This window comes from Sorex fumeus, unplaced genomic scaffold (assembly GCF_029834395.1).
Source record: "Sorex fumeus unplaced genomic scaffold, SorFum_2.1 ptg000122l, whole genome shotgun sequence".
Taxonomy (NCBI): domain Eukaryota; kingdom Metazoa; phylum Chordata; class Mammalia; order Eulipotyphla; family Soricidae; genus Sorex; species Sorex fumeus.
This window is the reverse complement of record NW_026606179.1, coordinates 10,379,943-10,399,594: the sequence shown is the minus strand read 5'-3', so window position 1 is coordinate 10,399,594 and position 19,652 is coordinate 10,379,943. Positions and strand designations below refer to the sequence as shown.

The 19,652-nt window shown below is 53.8% G+C and overlaps 1 protein-coding gene and 1 pseudogene across 1 annotated transcript; both read right to left on the bottom strand.

The window, feature by feature from the left end:
* Positions 1-4,543: 4,543 nt before the first annotated feature.
* KLK4 (kallikrein related peptidase 4) lies at positions 4,544-8,186 on the bottom strand. Its single transcript, XM_056135612.1, has 5 exons — positions 8,126-8,186; positions 7,007-7,166; positions 5,755-6,005; positions 5,539-5,675; positions 4,544-4,696 (listed from the first exon to the last, which is right to left on the bottom strand). Exons 1-5 carry the CDS (start codon positions 8,184-8,186, stop codon positions 4,544-4,546), a joined length of 762 nt encoding a protein of 253 aa, XP_055991587.1.
* A 3,930-nt stretch (positions 8,187-12,116) lies between these two features.
* LOC130043300 (aurora kinase C-like) lies at positions 12,117-18,548 on the bottom strand (annotated as a pseudogene).
* Between the last annotated feature and the right edge of the window lie 1,104 nt (positions 18,549-19,652).

The window sequence follows — 19,652 nt, the reverse complement described above, 5'->3', positions numbered from 1 at the left end:
TAAGTGGCACTGCCTTGCCTTCCCAGGAAAGGCCATGCAGCCTCCTGGAATTATGGGAACGCTGGCCTTCAGGCCCCAACTCTCGGGCACTGGGCAGAGGAGAGCAGAACTCTTGTTCCCATTAGGATGGCTTGTGCTCCTGGCCCCCATGGCCGTGCTGCCAGAGCCCTGGAGGCACAGATGGGCCCATGGAGGAAGTTTCCAGGTAGGTTCCAACTGGGAGACAAAGCCCCGCCCCTCAGTGACGTCACTGCCCGCCCGGCCCCCAAGCCGAGGGCCAGTTCTTACCAGGTGCTTCAGGGAAGCTATGAACTCAGCGTCCAAAGCCCAGTCAAAGGCTCTTGGGGGCCCATTCCCAGCCCCCAGCTCTGTCACACTGTCCTAAAGTATTCTTCTCTCTCTCCTCTAAGCCCTAAGTCCTCCACTCTGTGTGTGTGTGTGTGTGTGTGTGTGTGTGTTATACCCCGATGCTCAGGGGTTACTCCTGGCTCTGCATTCAGGAATTACTCCTGGGGGTCTCCAGAGGCCATACGGGGTGCCGGTGATTGAACCTATGTTCAATCAAGGCAAATGCTACCCCTCGCCCCTCACCGCCCCCACTAGTCCATCCGTTGCCTTCTCTGGCCTTGGGGGTCTGTCTAGTCCCCAGCCGCCTGTCTTTCCTGCTCCCCCAAATGGTCCCCGGAGATTCCTTGCCTGTGCTTCCCTCTGTCCCTGTGGCTTAGTGCCCATCTCCAGCCTCCTCCCTGGCCTCCCACCCCCAGTCTGTCCCTCCACCCCCCATCCATCAGCACATGGCCGCAGAGAATCCCCTCTGCCTTGGGTCACCCAGGGCTCCAGCGAGCCCCCCCCGCCCCCCGTGTCCGGGAGGTCAGGACTTCTGAGGGCATTGGCTAAGGGGGCTATTTGCCAGGAGTGGCGCCCCAGCCGAGGGCAGGAGACCGGTCCCAGGGGTGTTGGGTGTGTGGGGGGGGGGCGCCTCCGGGCTGCCCCGGGAGCGCGGAGCTTCGGAGCTGCAAAGGCGAGGCGCGGGAGGGGTTGCGGCTTGCAAGACCAGTTCACGCAAGGGTGGGCCCCGGCCCGCGGCGCCGTCGGGTGGAATCCTGCAGAATCCACGCGCAGGACTTCGCGTCTCGGTGCCCCAGTTACCGGATCGGTAAAATGGGAGTAACACTCGGCTCCACCTCCCTCGACCCCGTACTCGCCACACTCAGGGTGCCCGGGGAGTACTCCTGGCTCTACTCTGGGAGTCACTCCTGGCGGGGCTCGGGAGCCACATGAGGGTCGAACCCGGGCCATCCGCTCCGACCCTGCTGTGACACCCCTTCATTAAGACCCCCCTCCGTTTTGCCGGTGGGGAAACTGAGGCCAGGGAGAGGAAACGTGTCGTGAGGCTCCAGCTGTGACCAGAACATGAGAAGCTGATTTTCCGGGAGCCCCTGGAGGGAGACCGAGTTTTTTCAGCTCTTCTTGTCCTAGGAGGGCTCGGCCACCAGGTGGCACTGCCGTCTAATGAGGTTTGTTTAGGGTCTGAGTGAGGGTGGGTGCACACCCAGGGGTGCTCAGGGCTCACTCTGCACCCAGGGGTCGCTCCTGTCAGGCCTTGCGGGAGGACCCTGTGCAGTGCGAGGGATTGAATCCGTATCAGCTGCTGGCGAGGTGAGGGGTCTTACAGCCCTATTTGATGTATTCCCTTTCCTTTGTTGCCATGTGGGGTGGTGGGTGCTCCCTGGGCACATACTCAGGAATGTGGGCAGTATCCAAGTTCTCCTCCTGAGCACACCACCGCCGCCCTCTGCTGTCTAGAGCTGCTGCGGGGTCTGGGGTCCAGGGCGCCGCCGGCTGCCTTTCTGGATGACCCTGGGCTGGGCCCATCTGGTTTGCGGTGGTACTGGCCTCTGCCCCCAAAGCCCAGTGTGGGGCTCTCTGGAGTGGCTCAGGCTGTGGGTTGGTCTTGGCATGTGAAGAAAACAAGATACTTCACTGGCTTCAAATCCTCTCAAGGAGGGAAGGGAGGCACAGTGCGAGGGTGGGAGGGAGCTGGCTGGGTTCCATCCCCGACACCCCAGCTGGTCCTCTGAGCACCACCAGGAGTAGCTCTTGAGCACCACTGAGTTCTCCCACCCCGCCAACCCTCCCCCCGCAAAAAAAACAAACTCTCCCCTCGGGAGTAGTAGGAAAATGTTGGAGTTCTGTCTGGACAAGTAGCCCTCAGACCAGCCTTTCTGTGGAACATTGGGGGGTTTTGCTGGGGGGTGCTCAGTGGGTGCTGCTTGGGGGTGGGGAGCCCTTGGGTGGGCCTGGCCCCTCTCCATGATGGAGAAATTTGGGGGCTCACAACAGGGGGCCCAGGGCCGGGGGTGTGTGGTTCCTAGATACTATCATGGGCTCCCAGGGCTGAGAAGCTCACCCCATCAAGAGAACATTTATGACTCTGCAGCCAGGCCTGGCTTCGGGGCTTCCTCAGACCTCCCCCGTGCTCTTCCAGAGCCCCTGCCTCTCCCTGCTTCTCCCCTGCCCTTGCCCCTGCTCCTAGTCACGGGCGAAGACTGAGATGCCACCAGCTTGTAGGTGCCTGAGCTGGTCTGCTCTGCTGACAGCCATGTAGCTCGGGGGTCCCCAGGGCCCCAACTCCCACCACACTGGGTGCTGCTGGTTCCACTCCCCCTGGCTCTTTGGGGGTGTTCAGTGCTGCTCGGAGGGTTCTGTGGGAACCCTCTGAGCAGTTACCGCAATGGAGAGGGTTCTCGCTGGCACCAGCAGCTGCACCTTGGCCTGCAGACAGTCTTCACTTTCCCTCAGTTAGGACCACACCTGCCAGTGCTCTGGGGGCTGTGGGTATTGGGGGTAGACCCCAGATGCTGCGTGCCTGATCCTGGCCTGCGAGATTCTCTTTGTTCCCTTGGCTCTCACTCAGATGAACCTGCCACACTGGGACATATTTTATTTCCTCTCCTGGACAGAAGGCTGGCCTGTTTAAGGGAGACGGTAGCACTGCACCGTAACACTGTCCTCCTGTTGTTCATCGATTTGCTCGAGCGGGCACCAGTAACGTGTCCATTGTGAGACTTGTTACTGTTTTTGGCATATCGAATAGACCACGGGGAGCTTGTCAGGCTCTGCTGTGTGGGCAGGATACTCTTAGCAGCTTGCTGGGCTCTCCGAGAGAGATGGAGGAATCGAACTCGGATCAGCCGTGTACAAGGCAGACACCCTACCTGCTGTGCTATCGTTCCAGCCCAAGGGAGACAGTACCTTTTTTATTTAGGATTAAAGAGATATTATCTTGCAAGGCTGCTAGATCTGCAAACATCCTTGAAAAGATGGGTCTAGAGGGAGGGGAGAACATTTTTGAAGGGCACACTTGGGGGTGCTCAGGGCTTATTCCTAGCTCTGTGCTCAGGGATTACTCCTGGCAGTGCTCAGGGAAACTTGTTGTGGCAGGCATCAGCTGCTCCAGATGCCCTCCCTGCGGTCCTATCTCTCCAGTTGGGAATACCTTTAATGATTGGAGAAGAAACATTGAATCCTGTTTAGAAATTGATGTGCAGGGTGCAAACAGAAATCACTGTGTGCATGTTGCACACTGTTTTAACGTCCATACATGGGCACAGTACCTTCATCAACAAACAACAGCAACCAGATCAAGCTCTGGTGAAGTGAGGGGCCGAGAGAGGGCTCAGCAGGCTGGAGCGCCTGCTTTGCATTCAGAAGCCCCGGGCCCTGATCCCCAGCACCACGCGGTGTTTAGGGGACCTTGATCTGGGTGTGATCTCAAAGCTGGGACCAATCAGGAGCCCTAGGGCACTGCCAGGTATAGGCCCAAAGCTTTAAAACACAAAAAGGCATTCTTGCTTAAAATAGTGGGGGGGCAGGATGGAGTGGATACAGCAGGGAAGGTGCTTGCTTTGCGTGCAGTTGAGAGTTTGATCCCTGTCATTCCATAGGGTCCCTCGAGCCCATCAGGAGTGATTCCTGAGCCCAGAGCCAGGAGTAACCCCTGAGCCATCACTGGGTGTGACCCCCACAAAAACAAAACAAAAACAGAGTAAGTCCTGAGCACCACTGGGTGTGGCCCCCAACCAAAACAAAACAACAAAAACAGAAACACACACAAAAAAATCATTCTCTTGGCATTTGTGGACTTGACTTTTCATAAATGGACCAAACAAATCACCACCGAATCAGTTTCTCCTCACCTCCCAGATATGAGCAGAGCCTGACAGGGCGACTGAAACCTCAGGAAGAGAAGCTCACCCTGGGAAAAGAATAAAGGATGGGAGGACGCAGCCGCGCTCTTTCAGGCTTTATTGTTAGGCTTGGGGAAGGGGAGCCAACTTTCTGACCTAGTCTCTCTACCTCCAGAAAAGCGGTTCAACACCTCGCCACTAGGTGGCACTGTGGGTGGGCATAGGACAGAGAAGTGAGAGTGCCGAGAGTTGGGTAGGGTGGTCGCGCACCTGCGCCCCAGACTCTTAAACGGCTCTGGCAGCACAGCTGGCGGGGAGGCAGGGTGCTCTATTTTCTGGCCCCAGCCCAGTGGCTAGCTGGCCTGGATGGTTCTCCGTATCCAGTCAGTGAACTTGCAGAGGTTGGTGTAGACACCTGGCATGTACGGGAGGCCACACTGGGCTTGTCCAAAGGACACGAGGCCCTGCAGGGACCCGCTGCAGACCAGGGGCCCCCCAGAGTCACCCTGTTGTAAAAAGAGAGGCACAGGGTTAGAGTGTGAGGACCTTGAGGGGTAGATGTAGATGTGGGCTGAGAGAGGAACCAGAGATGAAGACAAGGTGTGTCCGTATGTGTCCATGTGTCTATGTCTGTGTGTGCACATATGTGTTTGTGTGTCTATGTGCACACAAGTGTATCTGTGTGTGTATGTGTGTGTCTCTGTGTGTGTATATGTGTGTTTCTTTGTGTCTATGTGTGCGTGCATGTCTTTGTGTCTCTGTGTGTGTCTATGTGCATGTTTATGTGAACATGTATGTATCTTTATGTATATGTGTGTGTGCACATGGTTGTCTTTGCGTGTCTGTATGTGTCTGTGGGCACGTGTGTCTTGGAGTGTGTCTGTGTATGTGTGTGTGTCTGCTGTGTTGGGGGGGGCACTGCTCCCGAGGGGCCCTTCCTTCTCTCTCCCCTGTCCCAGCTGGTTCTCTAGGCCTGTCTGCCTACATCTCTCCCAGCCCGATATCTCTGTCTCAGTCTCTGCCTCTCATCCCCTTCTTGAGTTTGCTTCTCTCCTATTTCCCTGTCCTGTTTTTCAGTTTCTGTTTTTGGGGACACACTTGGTGGTGCTCAGGGCTTACTTCTGACTCTGTAATCAGGGTTCACCTGAGCAGGACTCAGAGGATAGAACCCAGGTCAGCCTCAACTGATCTATCTTTCTGGCTCTCTACTTCTGTGCCAACTGTCTTTCTCTGTTTCTCAGCCATTGTCCTATCTCCCCAGATCTATTTCTCAAATGTCCTCAACCTATGATTCCCTTCTACCCTGACCTCTCCCCCACACCCCCACCTGCCCCTCCCCATCTCTCACATTGCAGGAGTCCTTTGGGGGCTCCCCTCCGCCGGCACAGACCATGCTAGGATGGTAAACCCAGGAGTAGAGTGTGCTGCATCCGTCCTCCGACATCACCGAGATGTTTGCACATTGGAGCACGTGTGGCTGCCTGCCTGCACCACAGAGCCGGGGTCAGATGCTTCGGTGGGCAGAGACCCCCTCCCCTTCCCCCCCGCACTCCTGTGAGCTCACCATTGGACAGCCGGCCCCAGCCAGAGACCAAGCAAGAATCCCCAGCTGTGGGGCATCTCGAGGCCACGCTGATGACCTGGATGGTGTCCGACGGGGCCACAGGTTCTTGCAACTGGATGAGCATGAGGTCGTTGGCGAGGAATGGTTTGTTAAACTTCGGGTGCCGGATGGAGACTTTGGACTTGAGCATCCTGCTGCCTGGCTCCTGGCTGGCTTTCAGATTGTGCAGGCCCAACCCGATGGTGTAAGAACTGATGGGTACAGGAGACAGGTTAGCCACGCTGGGCTTGGGGTGGCCCTTCTGCACGTGTGGCCCCGAGTCCATTCATTTCTAGTGGCACCTATAAATCTGCTATCCACATCCTCGGACTCAAACATGCCCATGTTCAGCGGGGAGTCCCCTGCCCTGCACCCAACCCCGGTTCCAGCGACAGCACAGGGTAGGACCTTTGCCTTACACCAGGTCAACCAGATTTCAATCTGATCCCTTGGCACCGCATTTGGCCTCTGGACCATCGTCAGGAGTGATCCCTGAGCCAGGAGTGAGTACCAGCCACCCCCAGAAAAAAACAAACAGGGCAGGAATGAATGCAGTGGGTAAAGCAATTGCCTTGCACAAAGCTGACCGGGTTTTATCCTGGGTATCCCATATGGTCCCCTGAGTATCACCAAGAGTAATTCCTGAGCACAGAGTCAGGAGTAACCCCTGAGCACCGCTAGAAGTGGCTCCAACACAAGAATAAAAGGCCCCCGTTGATCATCGATTTGCTCGAGCGGGCCCAGTAACGTCTCCATTGGAGACTTTGTTGTTACTGCGTCTGGCATATCGAATAAGTCACGTGGAGCTTGCCAGGCTCTGCCGGGTGGGCGAGATACTCTCGGTAGTTTGCCGGGCTCTCCGAGAGGGGCGGAGGAATCGAACTCGGGTCGGCCATGTTGGCTGCGTGCCAGGCAAACACCCTACCGCTGTGCTATCGCTCCAGCCCAGCAAGAATTAAAAAAAACCCAAAAACAAATTAAAAAGCAACCTTGCTCTCTCCCCTTCACCAGCCCTGACTCAGGAGTTGTGTTCCAACGCCCCCCACCCCACCCCGCCCAGCCCCTTTTGATGCTCAGGCTTACCCAGTCAGTACAGCCCCCACGCACTGGCCAAGGCTTGCACACAGGGGTTTTCGTCTGCACCAAGACCCGCGTTCCCCCACCACCCCTCTCTTCGCGGACCCACCACCTTGCCCCCCTGCCCCTCACTCACTTCTGGAAACAGTGTGCCGCCGACAGCACCCACTGCGGATGCACCAGGACGCCCCCGCAGAGAAACTCGTCTTCCAGGAATAGGGCTGCCTGCCAGGGCTGCGAGTGCGGACCACAGACCTCGCCATTGATGATGTAGCCGGCCCCAGAGCCACCGCATCCTAGAGGGAGTCAGGGCGGGGACCCGCTATGGGTGGGGAGGGGGTGGGCCTAGGTAGGCCGCAGGGGCGTGGCCAAACGGAGCCTAGGCTTGGGAGGTGGAGCTAGAGCTTTGGGGCGTGGCCAATGTGGACGTGGCTTCAGGGGCGGGGCTAGCGCTTTGGGGCGTGGCCTAGGGGCGTGGTTACAGTCTGGGCGTGGCTTTCTGGTCCAATCAGGGTGGAGTCAAGGATTTTGTCTGAGGCATGTTCCCTAGGGAGCGTGGTCTGGGCGTGAGTTCAGGACATAATCAAGGTGGAGCCTGGGGTTTTAGGGGACCTAAGTGTGGCATCCAGTTGGGGGCAGGGTCAAGAAGCTGAACAAGGGGTTCAGGGCTATGGAGCAGCATTAAAGAACTTGCCTTACATGCACGAGGCCCTGGGTCCTTCAAAAATAGCAAAAGATGAACAAAAAAGAATAAAACTGGACAAGTGCTCCTGGGGTGAGGCATGGACGAGGGGCATGGACCGGTCTTGGGTGTGCGGTCAGCAATGCGGGACCGAGCCCAGAAGCAGGGCCAGCCCCCCAGACTTGGCATGCGACTGGGATTGGTAGGATCAAGCTCCCTATGGGAATTGGGGTTCAGCACCCACACCTGGGGCCCCAGCGCCAGCGCAGGGTGGACGCAGCAGGTTTGCCCAGCAGCCCTCCCGGGCAGGCTCAGCCTTCGCCACAGTCGCCCAGGGCAAGGGGCTGACTCACCTGCTGCCTGCGACGTGAGTCCCTTGATGCCAGAAACAGATCACAGAAAACAATTGCCCCTTCTTAGGTTCCCCGGGCCCCCATGTTCCTCAGAGCACCCCTCCCCCCGCCCACTTTTTGTCCTGTTATGCCCAGAAAGCCGAGTCAGACCTAAGGACTCCAGCCCACGCGCATCCACACACGCGCCTACAGGTTCATGCACGCGCGCACACTTGGGTACCTGTGACCCCCAGGAGGAGGGCCCCCAGGAGCCAGCCCCAGAGGGTTCCTGCTGCAACCATTCTCTCAGCGCCTGGGGGAGAGGGTCAGGGCCTGTCTCAGGCAGAACCTTCCTCCCACCCTTTCTCACCCCCCAGATTGTTCCCATAACAAACACCCCGGACCCCCGCCCCCAACACACACACAGACAAACATGGCCACTGAACCTAAGATCCCAATTGGAGACCAGAACCCAGAGAGATTTAGAGCCTGAAAGAGAGCAAGAGAGAGGAGAGAGAGAGTGGAGAGGAAGGGGTCAGGGGCATCCTTCCTGGCCTTCGGGTGATAGAGTCAGATGGATCCAGAGCACCAGAGAGGGGAGACACCCAGAAGGGGCTCTTGAAGGAGTGGGCTGCAGCCCAGGGCAGGGAGCATGGGCTCTCACCGGCAGGGTCTGGATCCTGGGCACTGCGTGAGTCTCGTCTGTGGCTTTGGCTTTGGCAGGGCTTATAAGCCTCCCCAGCCTGGCCTGCCCAGGGGGTGCGCCGGGCTGGGGAGCTGAAGTGCCGGGCTCAGCTCTCCCCGCTGCATTCAGGGCCAGGCTGTGGTCAGAGGGCCCCAGAGCCCAGCCCTTATTGTGTTCTCTCCCCTCCCCCTCCCCGTCTCCCCCTTCCCTCTGCTCCCCCCCCCCCCCCCCCCCGCCTTGGTTTTGGGTCACACAGACTGATGCTCAGGACATACTCTTGGCTCTGCTCTCAGAGGTCACTCCTGGCAGGTTTGGGGGCCCATATGGAGCCCTGGGGACTGACTGCTGACTGCTGCCTGTGAAGCAAATGCCTTAGCCTCTGCGTTCTCTTTGGCTCCAGGAGGAAGAATTTTCAGTGTGGAAGGGATGGGAGGGGACACTCTGCTTTCCAAAGTCGTGGGGCTTAGAGATCAGACAGTGGGGCTGGGTGATGCTGTGGGGGAATAAGAGAAGAGGGGACAAGAGACTCCCGCGCGGTGGGAGCAGCACGGGGGCTCAGGAACTGCTCTGAAGTGCTCCTGGGAAGGGGCAGCCAGAGAGAAGGGACCTGCTGGCCCCCATGGGCAGCTGCAGTTCGGGGGTGGGAGGCCAGCTACTGGGGGCGGGGTTGGCTGTCGGAGTGCCAGGTGCAGACAAAGGTCGGTCGGTCGGAGTGTTGTGGGGGGGTCCAGGGGAGCCGCGGTGTTTGGAGCCACGGGGCTGGATGAGGTCAGCTAAGGAGAGGGTGCGGGCAGGACGGGTGATGAGGGGTTGTGGGGCAGAGCAGGAGGATGGTGACGTGGGTGTCTGTGCCTCCCGGCTCTCCAGCCTGGCCGCCCCTCTCTGCCTGCCCGCCTTACCCTCTGCCTGCTCTTTTGTCTGCTTTTCTTTTTCAGGGGCCGTGGGGTGGGGAGTTTGGGCAACACTTGGCAGTGCTCAGGGCTTACCCCTGGCTCTGTGCTCAGGGATCATACCTGGAGGGGCTGGGGGGACACTCTGGGGTGCCTGATCTGGCCTAGATGGGCTGCAGGCTAGGTGCATGCCTTAACCCCTCACACTCCTCCAGCCCCATCCCTTCCTCTCTTTCCTTGACTCCCCTCCCCTTCTCCCCTCCTCTCTTCCCTATCCCCTCTCTTGTCCTCCGTCTCCCCTCTCCCTCCTCCTCTCATCCTCTCTTCCCTCTGTCCTCCCAATTCCCCTCTCCTCCCCTCCCCTCCCCTCCCCTCCCCTCCTCTCCTTTCCCCTCCTCTCCTCTTTCTTTCCTCTCCTTTTTCTTGCCTCTCTGATTCTTGCTGTGTCCCGGTCAGAACTCTTTCTTACTGTCTGTCTATCTCTCGAGCTCTGCCTGCATCCATCTGCTGCCCCCCACCCCCAGCTCTGACCCAGGGCGGTGCAGGCTGGACTCACTTCTCATCGCTGCCTAGACATGACTCAGGTCTGGCAATGGGTGCCGTGCAGGGGGTGGGGGTGAGGGCAAGGAAAGGAGGGAGCAAAGTGGGGACACTCACTCCCCCTGGTCCCAGGATGTCATGCCCACAGCGAGGAATTCAGGCTGTCCTGAAAGAGTTGTCAGGAGGTGGAGGCAGGGAAGGGGGCTGCTTCCAGCCTGGATGTGGCTAATGACTCGACGTGTAGGACACACCCCCACTCCAGGAATGGGGTCTGTCTTTTCCATTTGGGGGAGTCAGCCAGTGGTACTCATGGTGTGGCTTCCCCACCAAATAAAAGTGAAAAAAAAATGCAAAAACAAAGCAGACTATGCTATTTATATAACCAGACTAAAACAAGACCAAGTTTCCTTTCAAAACCGACACAGTAACTGTGATCACCCCCACCCTATAGGTGTTTAAAACGCAGTCCAGAGTTGGCCTGAGGTCAGGAGCAACTGCTGACTCGGACCTGGGAGAAATCAGTTCCCCAGGGCAACGCAATGTCTTTAATTACCCGCTGCGCTGCACGGCTCCCTGGTGGTGCCAGGGGAACGCACAGGGCTGGGAAGAGGAGCTGGAGGTTGGTGGGGGATAAGGTCAAAACAAAGAAAGGCCTCTGGGATGCCGCTCTGAAGCTCAGCACCAAGCTGGGACCCCCCACCCCAAAACTGAGCAGAGAAGTCAGGGAGACACCCCACCCGCTGAGTCTTGCACATGGTGGCCTTGGGTCTAGAATTTGACCTTGAGCCTCCTGATCCTAAAGGGGAGGACTGAGAGCGTGTCCCCTGGCACGTCCCTGAGGTGGGGCCTCGGGAGCCTCCAAGAGGGTCGGAGATCAACTGCATGTTTCCGGCCACAGCGCTCACTGCAGTGACCCCAGTTTCTGTTATGAAGGATGGACTTAAAGCTCGAGGGTTCACCATTGTCTGGGTGATCCTGGATCCCACACTGGCCGCCCAGATACCCAAGGACTGAACGACCGTGTTGCTAATAAAAATGATCAAGATACTACTACTACTACTACTACTACTAAGCATGACCAAGGAGATAATGCAAAGGATTGGCGCACTCGCTTTGCATGCAGGTGCTTCAGGATTTGGACCCTGGTTCCACACGATCCCCTGAGCACTGCTAGGGATGGCCCTGAAAGCCAAGAATGAATCACTGACTCCACTGAGCAAATGGAGTCAGCATCATCGTTTGACTTAATGCTACTGTACTTGCTCTAGGACTAAAAGCATGGAGTCATCTTTAAAAAAAGCAGAAATAAATTCAGGGGAAAAAAATCTTTTCATGATATAAATAAAATCCTTGCCCACTGAAGCGAGAGGGAGAGAGGGAGACAGAGAAAGAGAGAGGGAGGGAGGGAGAGAAAGAGAAAGGGAGAAGGGAGAGACAGAGTGAGAGAAAAAGGGAGAGAAGAGAGAGAGAGAGAAAGAGAGGAGAGAGCGAGAGAGACAAAGGGAGAGAGAAGAAAGAGCGAGAGAGCGAGAGAGTGCATGGTTAGCTTTGCGTCAGAAGGCCACCTAGTGGTTGTTCTTGGCACTGCACGTTCCCCTGAGCCCCAAGCCTGGGGTCCGTCCTGGTGTGACCCAAAAGCTAAAAGCCAAACCCCAAAGCCCAAGCCCAAGCCTCACCTCCCACCCCCCGAAAAAAACTCAAAACCAAGCCAAAAATATCTTGAAGAAAATTCTTTTGACTAGATTTGTGGATGAGGGAAAGATGATAATCAAACACCTGTTTTGTTTTTTAAAAAAAGTTTATTTGAGGCTGAAGAGACAATACTTACAACAGGGAGTGTGCCTTGCATGTGGCTGCCCTGGATTCGATCCCTGGCATCCCATATGGTTCCCTGAGCACTGCCAGGAGTAATTCCTGAGTGCAGAGCCCTCCTCCCCCACTCCAAAAAAGAAAGTTTCTCCCTTGTCACACCAACCCACTCACTAGATCTGGTGAAAAATGACTCAGTTTTTATTAAAACTTTAAAACTCAGCTAAAATTTTCGAGAAGAACACGCAGAGCATGGTGCTCTAGCACAGCCAGAAGCACTCCTCTGCTGCTGACGCTCAGGACACCCGCTATGAGGATGGAGGCAGCACCCTCAGAGAGTCTGCCTTCACCCAGGGGTACTCCAGGATGCCAACAGGGGCAGGTGCGCTGAGGGCTGGAGTCTGAGCAGTCTGGATACCAGGTCTCTGGCACCAGCAGGGATGGACTGGGAGAACCGCACATCCACCTAATAATGCCAGGAGAGGAGAGGAGGCTGGTTCACTCCATTGTCCAAGTTATCTTCCTTCCCTGAGTTGGTTTATCTTTTTCTTATTCATTGGTTTTGGGGTCACACTCTGTAGAACTCAGGGATCATCATCAGGGATATGCGGTATGCAGGGATTCAACTGGGCTCAAACATGCACAAGGTATTAAGACTTACTGTGCTTTTCTGGATTCTGGAACTAGTCTTTGGGGGGTCCCTGAGAAGCCACTGACCCAGCAATCACTTGGCTCCAGGAGCACCCAGTGTGAACCCACCTTAAGGATGCGTCTGTATGTCTCTTTGTAGAAAGCACTTTCAAAGGGCGGACTACCCACCAGCAGCTCATAGAACAGCACACCCACACTCCACAGATGGACTTTCTCATCATATGTTCTTCCCTCGATCATTTCTGGAGGCAAGTAATACAGGGTCCTGCACATTGTGTTTCTCCTAGAGGAAATCGGGGAGGGAGCAGTGCACAGAGGCCTGGATTAAGGAAAATCTTGCCCAATTTCCAGAGAGATAGGATCCCAAATTCTCAGAAGTGCCCTAGACAGGAGTTTGGAGCCAGTGTGTTCTCCCAACAGGTCAACATTCAGAGAAGTAAGGATGGGAATCCACAATTTCTCTTGGAATTACTCATATAATTATTCAGCTCACACATTGCAGAATATTTGGATACGAATATCCTCAGTGTGTTTGTGTGTGGGGGGGGGGGGCGGTGTGGGTGTGGAGGGGTGTAGCACTTGCCCTTTCTGTATGAAGCCTGGGTTAAATAGGTGGCATCACACACACACACACACACACACACACATATAAAGGATACTGCACATTGGGGTAGGAAAGACAGCCCTGGGAGTGTACGCCCCCTCTCTTGTCTGCCTGGTATGTCGGGGTTTTTCATTCCTACTGGAGAGCTGAAAAAATTTTTTTTTCTGGGTGTGGAGCACGATTTGGAACATCCTAAGGATGCCTCAATAAGAACCAGGTAAATGGGTATTATTATTACTATTATTTTTGCTTTTTGGGTCACACCCGGGATGTATTAGGGGTTACTCCTAACTCTGCACTCAGGAATTACTCCTGGTGGTGCTCAGGGGACCATATGGAATGCTGGGAATTGAACCTGAGTCAGCCACGTGCAAGGCAAACACCCTACCCGCTGTGCTATTGCTCCATCCCCAGTGAGTATTATTTTTTAGATTACTGACAAATAAAATATATTCCTGAAATTCACTGTCACTTCCTGAAATTACTGAACAATATTCTTTTTGTTTGTTTGTTTGTTTGTTTTAGTTTTTGTATTTATTTTTGGGCCACACCCATCATTGCTCAGGGTTTTCTCTTAGCTCTCTCCTTAGGGATTACTAAAGGCAGGCCTAGGGGACCATATGGGATGCCAAGGATCGAACCAGGGTGAGTCTCATGCAAGGCAACCACCATACCTGCTGCACTATCACTCTGGCCCTGATTCTTAATTTATTTTCACGGAAATTTATTGATAAAATTATGTTGAGATTTTTTTTAAATGTAGGAGTACTGCTATTTATTCAGCCACTGATTAGCTGATTGAATTGGGCATGAACTCCACCTTACCTTTTTTTTCATAATTTTATTTATTTTTCTTCTTATATTTATCTATTGAATAACTGGGAAAAGTTACAAAGCTTTCAGGTTTAAGTGTCAGACATACAATGATCAAACACCTTTCCCTTCACCAGTACTCATTTTTCACCACCAAGAACCCCAATATACCCCCCTCCCACCCCTCCCAATGCCTATGAGGCAGATGATTTCTACTTAACTCTCCTCTATATTGATTACATTCATTATTTCAACAAAAGATGCACCATTATTGTTCAGAAATCCCCCCCCCCCAAACAATCAGAAGTGCTGAAAAGGCATTGTGAAATATTTTGTTTTCTATAGTTGGTTATGAGAATCATATAATGATTTTAGATTTCTGCAAAGAGCCAGATAATTACGAGATTGGTTTCTGAGCATCTGGTGTTATGGCTGTGCCAGAGAGCTGCTCGTGTGGGGCAACTCGTCACCTCGGTAGGGTGTGAAGGATGAGCCAGTAACTCCCCACTTCCCATGAGACTACAGTTGCCCTGTCACCACCGGCCATACCTGGCTTTCCAATAAGCTTTGCTGCGGCGGCCACCTTGTATGTGGTCCGGATGCATTTCTGCCAAAAGCCGCTGGGTTTCGAGATTTGTTTCTGAGTCTCTGGGATCATGGCCATTAAGCCTCTTGATCAGGAGCCAGAGAAGCCATTTGTAGGCAGCGACCCGGGGTCTTGTTGGGATGGGGAGAAAAGGGCCAGTTCCACCCCCATCTGGTGAGGCCCCACGTGTCTCGTCACTGCAGGCCCAAACCTGACTGTCCACTGGCCTCTGGAGGATGGCGGTCACCAAGCCGCCAGGGGGAATAGGCCAAGGCACGAAACCTATTCCCACCTGGAGTGGCCCAGCACCAGTAACCTACTGCAGGAACAGGACGCATTTCTGCCAAAAGCCTTTGGGTTACGAGATTCCTTTCTGAGTCTCTGGGATCATGGCCATTGAGCAGTTTGATCAGGAACCAGAGAGGCCATGCCTCCAGTTATATAGCTGGGCCAGAAGTGGTTTGTGGGTGTGTCTCCCACATACTTTTGGCTGTTTACTTTCTTGGTAAACTTTGCCCCAGTTTTTGGGGTCTGGTCAAAGGCACAGCAGCAATTTTGGGGTATCTGAAAGTCTGACGGTGCCATCAGGCTGCTGATGCACTCGCCTCACAGGTACAGATTGACCTGCTGGCGGCACCATACCCCCTGTTGAGATATTTTTTAAAAAAAAGATATCACTGAAACACTTTTTTGTTTTTGTTATTTTGCGTTGGTGCTAAGGATAGAACTTGGTCTTGCAAGGTGTGTATTTTTTGGTTTTTGTTTTTGGGCCATACCCAGTAGTTCTCATGGTTTACTCCTGGCTTTGTGCTCAGGGATCACTCCTGGCTATGTGATTGAGGGGACAAAAAAGGATGCCAGGGATCAAACCCCGGTCAGATACTTGCAAGGCAACTGCCCTGCCTGCTGTACTATCACTCTGGCCGCCAAGTCATGTACTTTACCAGGAGGCCACATCCATGGCCTGTAGACCATATTCTTTTCTTTCTTTTTTTTTCTTTTTGGGTCACGCCCGGTGATGCACAGGGGTTACTCCTGGCTCTGCACTCAGGAATTACTCCTGGCGGTGCTCAGAGGACCACATGGGATGCTGGGAATCAAACTCAATCGGCTGTGTGCAAGGCAAACGCCCTACCCACTGTGCTAGCTCTTCAGCCCCTAGACCATATTCTTTACATCTAAAAACACATACTATACAGATGCTTGTGGAAAGGCAGTATTCAAACACACACCTGAGTTGATATCTGAATGTTAGATGTGAAAAAAAAAACAAAAAACAAAAACAAACAAACAAACAAAAAACAGCTGAATCATTCCTAACCAACACCCAAGCCTGGTGCCCCACCAACCTATCTCAGAGAAGTCTCATGGGAGAGATCAGCCAAACTCTGCGATCTCTCCCATGAGACCCAGTAGCAGGTTCTTTGGCTTGATACCCCTGTGAATGACATTATTCTCATGGCAGTATGTCAGGGCATCTGTCAACTCCTCCATGAGCTGGTGGACAGAGAGAATGCAGTAGAAATGAAGCCTGCCACAATTACCCTATGAACGTAAATCATGAATTTGACTTGATTTTAATTTTGTTCGTATTGGGGGGGGGTCACTCCTAACTGTGTTCAGGGCTTACTCCTGTTGGTGTTTGAAGAAGTCTATGTGGAGTTGGGGATTCAACCCGGGGTTTGCAGAGGCAAGGCAAGAGACTCAATCCCTGAACTCTCTCCAGCCCTCAACACCATGGATTTTTTTTTATTGTAGTAGACTCTTTTCCAGTTATCAACTCTAATTTTTTGGTTTTAGGGTCCCCTCGAGCAAATCGATGAACAAGGGGAAGACAGACAGACAAAGCAGTGCAGGGTCATGCCCGGTGGGGCTCAAGGTTTGTAGCTCTGTGCTCAGGGACCACTCCTGGTGGGCGTGGGGCTACTGTAAGAAGTGCTAGGGCTTTTATACGGCTTGCGTTAGCCCCATTGGCTAAATGGGTAGTCCAGGGCTGATTCCTATTGGTTAGGGAGGCTGGACCACACCCAGCGTGCCAATAGAGGAGCGGGAGTGGTGGAGGCGCGGGGCCAATGAGCTGCAAGGGGCGGGATGGCAAGTTGGGTCCTAAAGGGCTGTGATAGGGTGGGGCCTGTTTGCATGATCAACAGCTTTATCCAGTTCGGTAAAGGAGCACCACCCTGTTAACAAAATGAGCAGTAATGAGCCCTCAAGAGGCAAAGCTGGCCAGTCAGAGCTACTACAATAGGCTGGAGCGCAGGCTTTGCGAGCAGGAAGCTTGGGCTTGTTCCGGGTCACAAGATGGTCCCACAAGAACTGTGTCCGGTAATAGTCCTTTCGCTCCAGTTCCTTCATTTCCTTGTGTATTAGCAGGAAGAATGAACCATCTTATTTAAAATTTAATTAGCATTTACTCAGTTGCAAAGCACACCCATATATCAAGGTTTTTATGTATATACAGTATTTACAGTATTTTATGTATATACAGTATATACAGTATTTAAATATATACAGTATATTATGTATTTAATAATGAAGTCTTTTTTTTTCTTTTTGAGTCACACCCGGCATTGCACAGGGGTTATTTCTGGCTCTGCACTCAGGAATTACTCCTGGCGGTGCTCGGGGGACCATATGGGATGCTGGGAATCGAACCCCGGTCAGCTGCATGCAAGGCAAACGCCTACCCACTGTGCTATCGCTCCAGCCCCTAATGAAATCTTTTTTTTTATTAAAAAAACCTGTTGCCTACTGACCAAGTAAAAGAATGCTTGATTTTTCATTCCCCCTTTGTCCTGCTTAAAGCTGGGCAGCTTTCCAGTACAGGAGGTTTCAGTTTGGGGAAAATGCACCCTCGTAAATGATTTGTAAATGATGTATGAGGAACCACACAGTCTCTATGGATATGTCAAAACTGTGACAAAGCAGGCCGCTCCGACCGGTAGCATTAGGTCGAAAGGGTCACCAGGTGGCTGACCAATGGTGCATGGCTCTGCTCATTGTCCCATCCACTTTCCCACGTCCCATTCCCTTTCTTTTCTTTTGGGTGGGCTGTGGAAACATACTTAAGTCTGTACCTATGCTCTGAATAAACGCACGCATTCATGCCATCTCCTGAATGACAGAGCCCTGTGTGACTCGAGTGCTGATTTCACCCTGACGGCCCTCCACTGACTCGGCCCCGCAGCGCCCGACGCGGCAAGTGGAGGTTCCACCGAGATCAGGTATGAGGGAGAACCGGACAGGGCTCACCTGCGCATAGGCAGGGGGAGAGCCTGCGTATAGGCAGGGGAAAGACCGCATATAAGCGGGGGATTAAACAGTTTATGGTGCACCATGGGAAATTCTGACTCAAAAACTCGCCTGGCCACCGAGTTGACTGAGTTACTGAAACAGCAGGGTACTGCTATTAAGTTTAGGACCGCACTCGAGTTCATTACAGTAATAGGGGAAGTCAGCCCTTGGTTCCTGACAGGGGGAGAATTCAAAATCTGTGACTGGGAACAGGTTAAGATAGATCTACAGAGAGCCCTCAGAGATAGGGGGTCGGATAGGGTTCCCGTCGCTACATTCTCCCTCTGGAGATTGGTTAAAGATGCGCTGTCAACCACCCGTGTCCGGGTGCAGGAACAGCTGTGTGACCTCCAAAAAACCTTCCGGGAAATCCAGGAGGAGGAAACAGGGCGCTCTCTGCAGGGGGACGCTGGCAATGATATAGCAGGACATGAATCTGCTGAAGCCCCCGTGATTTCTGAATGTGGGAGCCAGACTCCTCTTGCCCCCGATCTAGACACAGAAGAAAGGCAGCTCCTCTCTGATATAGAGGATATTAAGAATAAAATTAAGCAATTGGAAACCAAAACCTCGGACGGGGCAATCTCCCTAGAACCGCCCCGGTCCTCCCAGTCCCCAGTCTCTCCAATTGCCCCACCACCATATATAGAGCCCCCTGCTACTCAGCTCCCTCCCCCGCGCATCGACCTAACCCGTGAAGGACGTGAGCCTAAGGGAGTAACCCTCCTCTGCCATCAAGGCTTCCCGGTGCTGGAACGCCTTGACGCACAGGGCCGTTCCCAACGGCGGCATGAACCCATTGGTTTTAAAGAACTTAAAGGCGCTAAGGAAGCAGTGACAAATTACGGTTCTCAGGCACCATTTACCCTCTCTTTGATGGAATCTTATCAAGCTGATTGGCTGACTCCTAGTGACTGGCAACAACTCTGCCGAGCAGCTCTCTCAGGAGGAGATTACCTCCTGTGGCGCAGTGAATTTCAAGAGTGCTACTCAGAGGTCGCCAGGCTTAATATCCAAGATGGCAGGCCTCAGCATAACACGGACATGTTGACGGGCTCGGGACAGTACTCCTCAATCGATGCTCAAATAGATTATGAGGGAGGCACTTATGCCCAAATTGCAGCAGCTGCCATCAAAGCTTGGAAACGCCTCCCCTCTGGCAGCCCCAGAGAGCAAATCTCCAAAGTCCTTCAGGGACCGTCCGAGCCCTATGCCGACTTTGTTTCAAGATTGCTGCAACTTGCAGGGAAAATTTTTGGCAATATAGAACAGGCCATGCCCATAATTCAGCAATTGGCTTATGAGAATGCCAACAAATTCTGCCAAGAGGCCCTTAGGAACAACCGTAGAGGGACCCTTAATGACATGCTCCGCACATGCCGTGACATAGATGCTACTCACATCCAGGGCCAGGTTATGGCCGCTGCCATTAAACAAGGTTTCCAGGCTTTCAGGGATTCCCCACAAAAACCCAAGCAAGGCTGCTATCAATGCGGACAGCCAGGCCATTTCAAAAAGGAATGTCCCAACAACCCCTTGAGGAAGAAGGGGGGATCACCCGGGCTATGTCCCAGATGCAACAGAGGCAATCACTGGGAGTGTCGCTCCAGATGGGATAACTTAGGCAATCCACTGCCAGGGAAACGGTGGGAGGGGCCTGCCTCGGGCCCCGCAAGCCTTCAGGCAGGAGGCCTATCAGACAGCGGGTCAAAGTATCAGCCCGCTCCTGATAGCTTCCCTCCCTCTGTCAGGGGCTCCTCAATCCCCAGCTCAGGTCTAGACCTTTATGCCTCTGTCTGGGCGGTACTAACACCATCTATGGGAATTCAAAGTTTGGAGACGGGGGTCTATGGCCCCCTACCGCCCGGAACCACTGGCCTCATTCTAGGGTCAGAA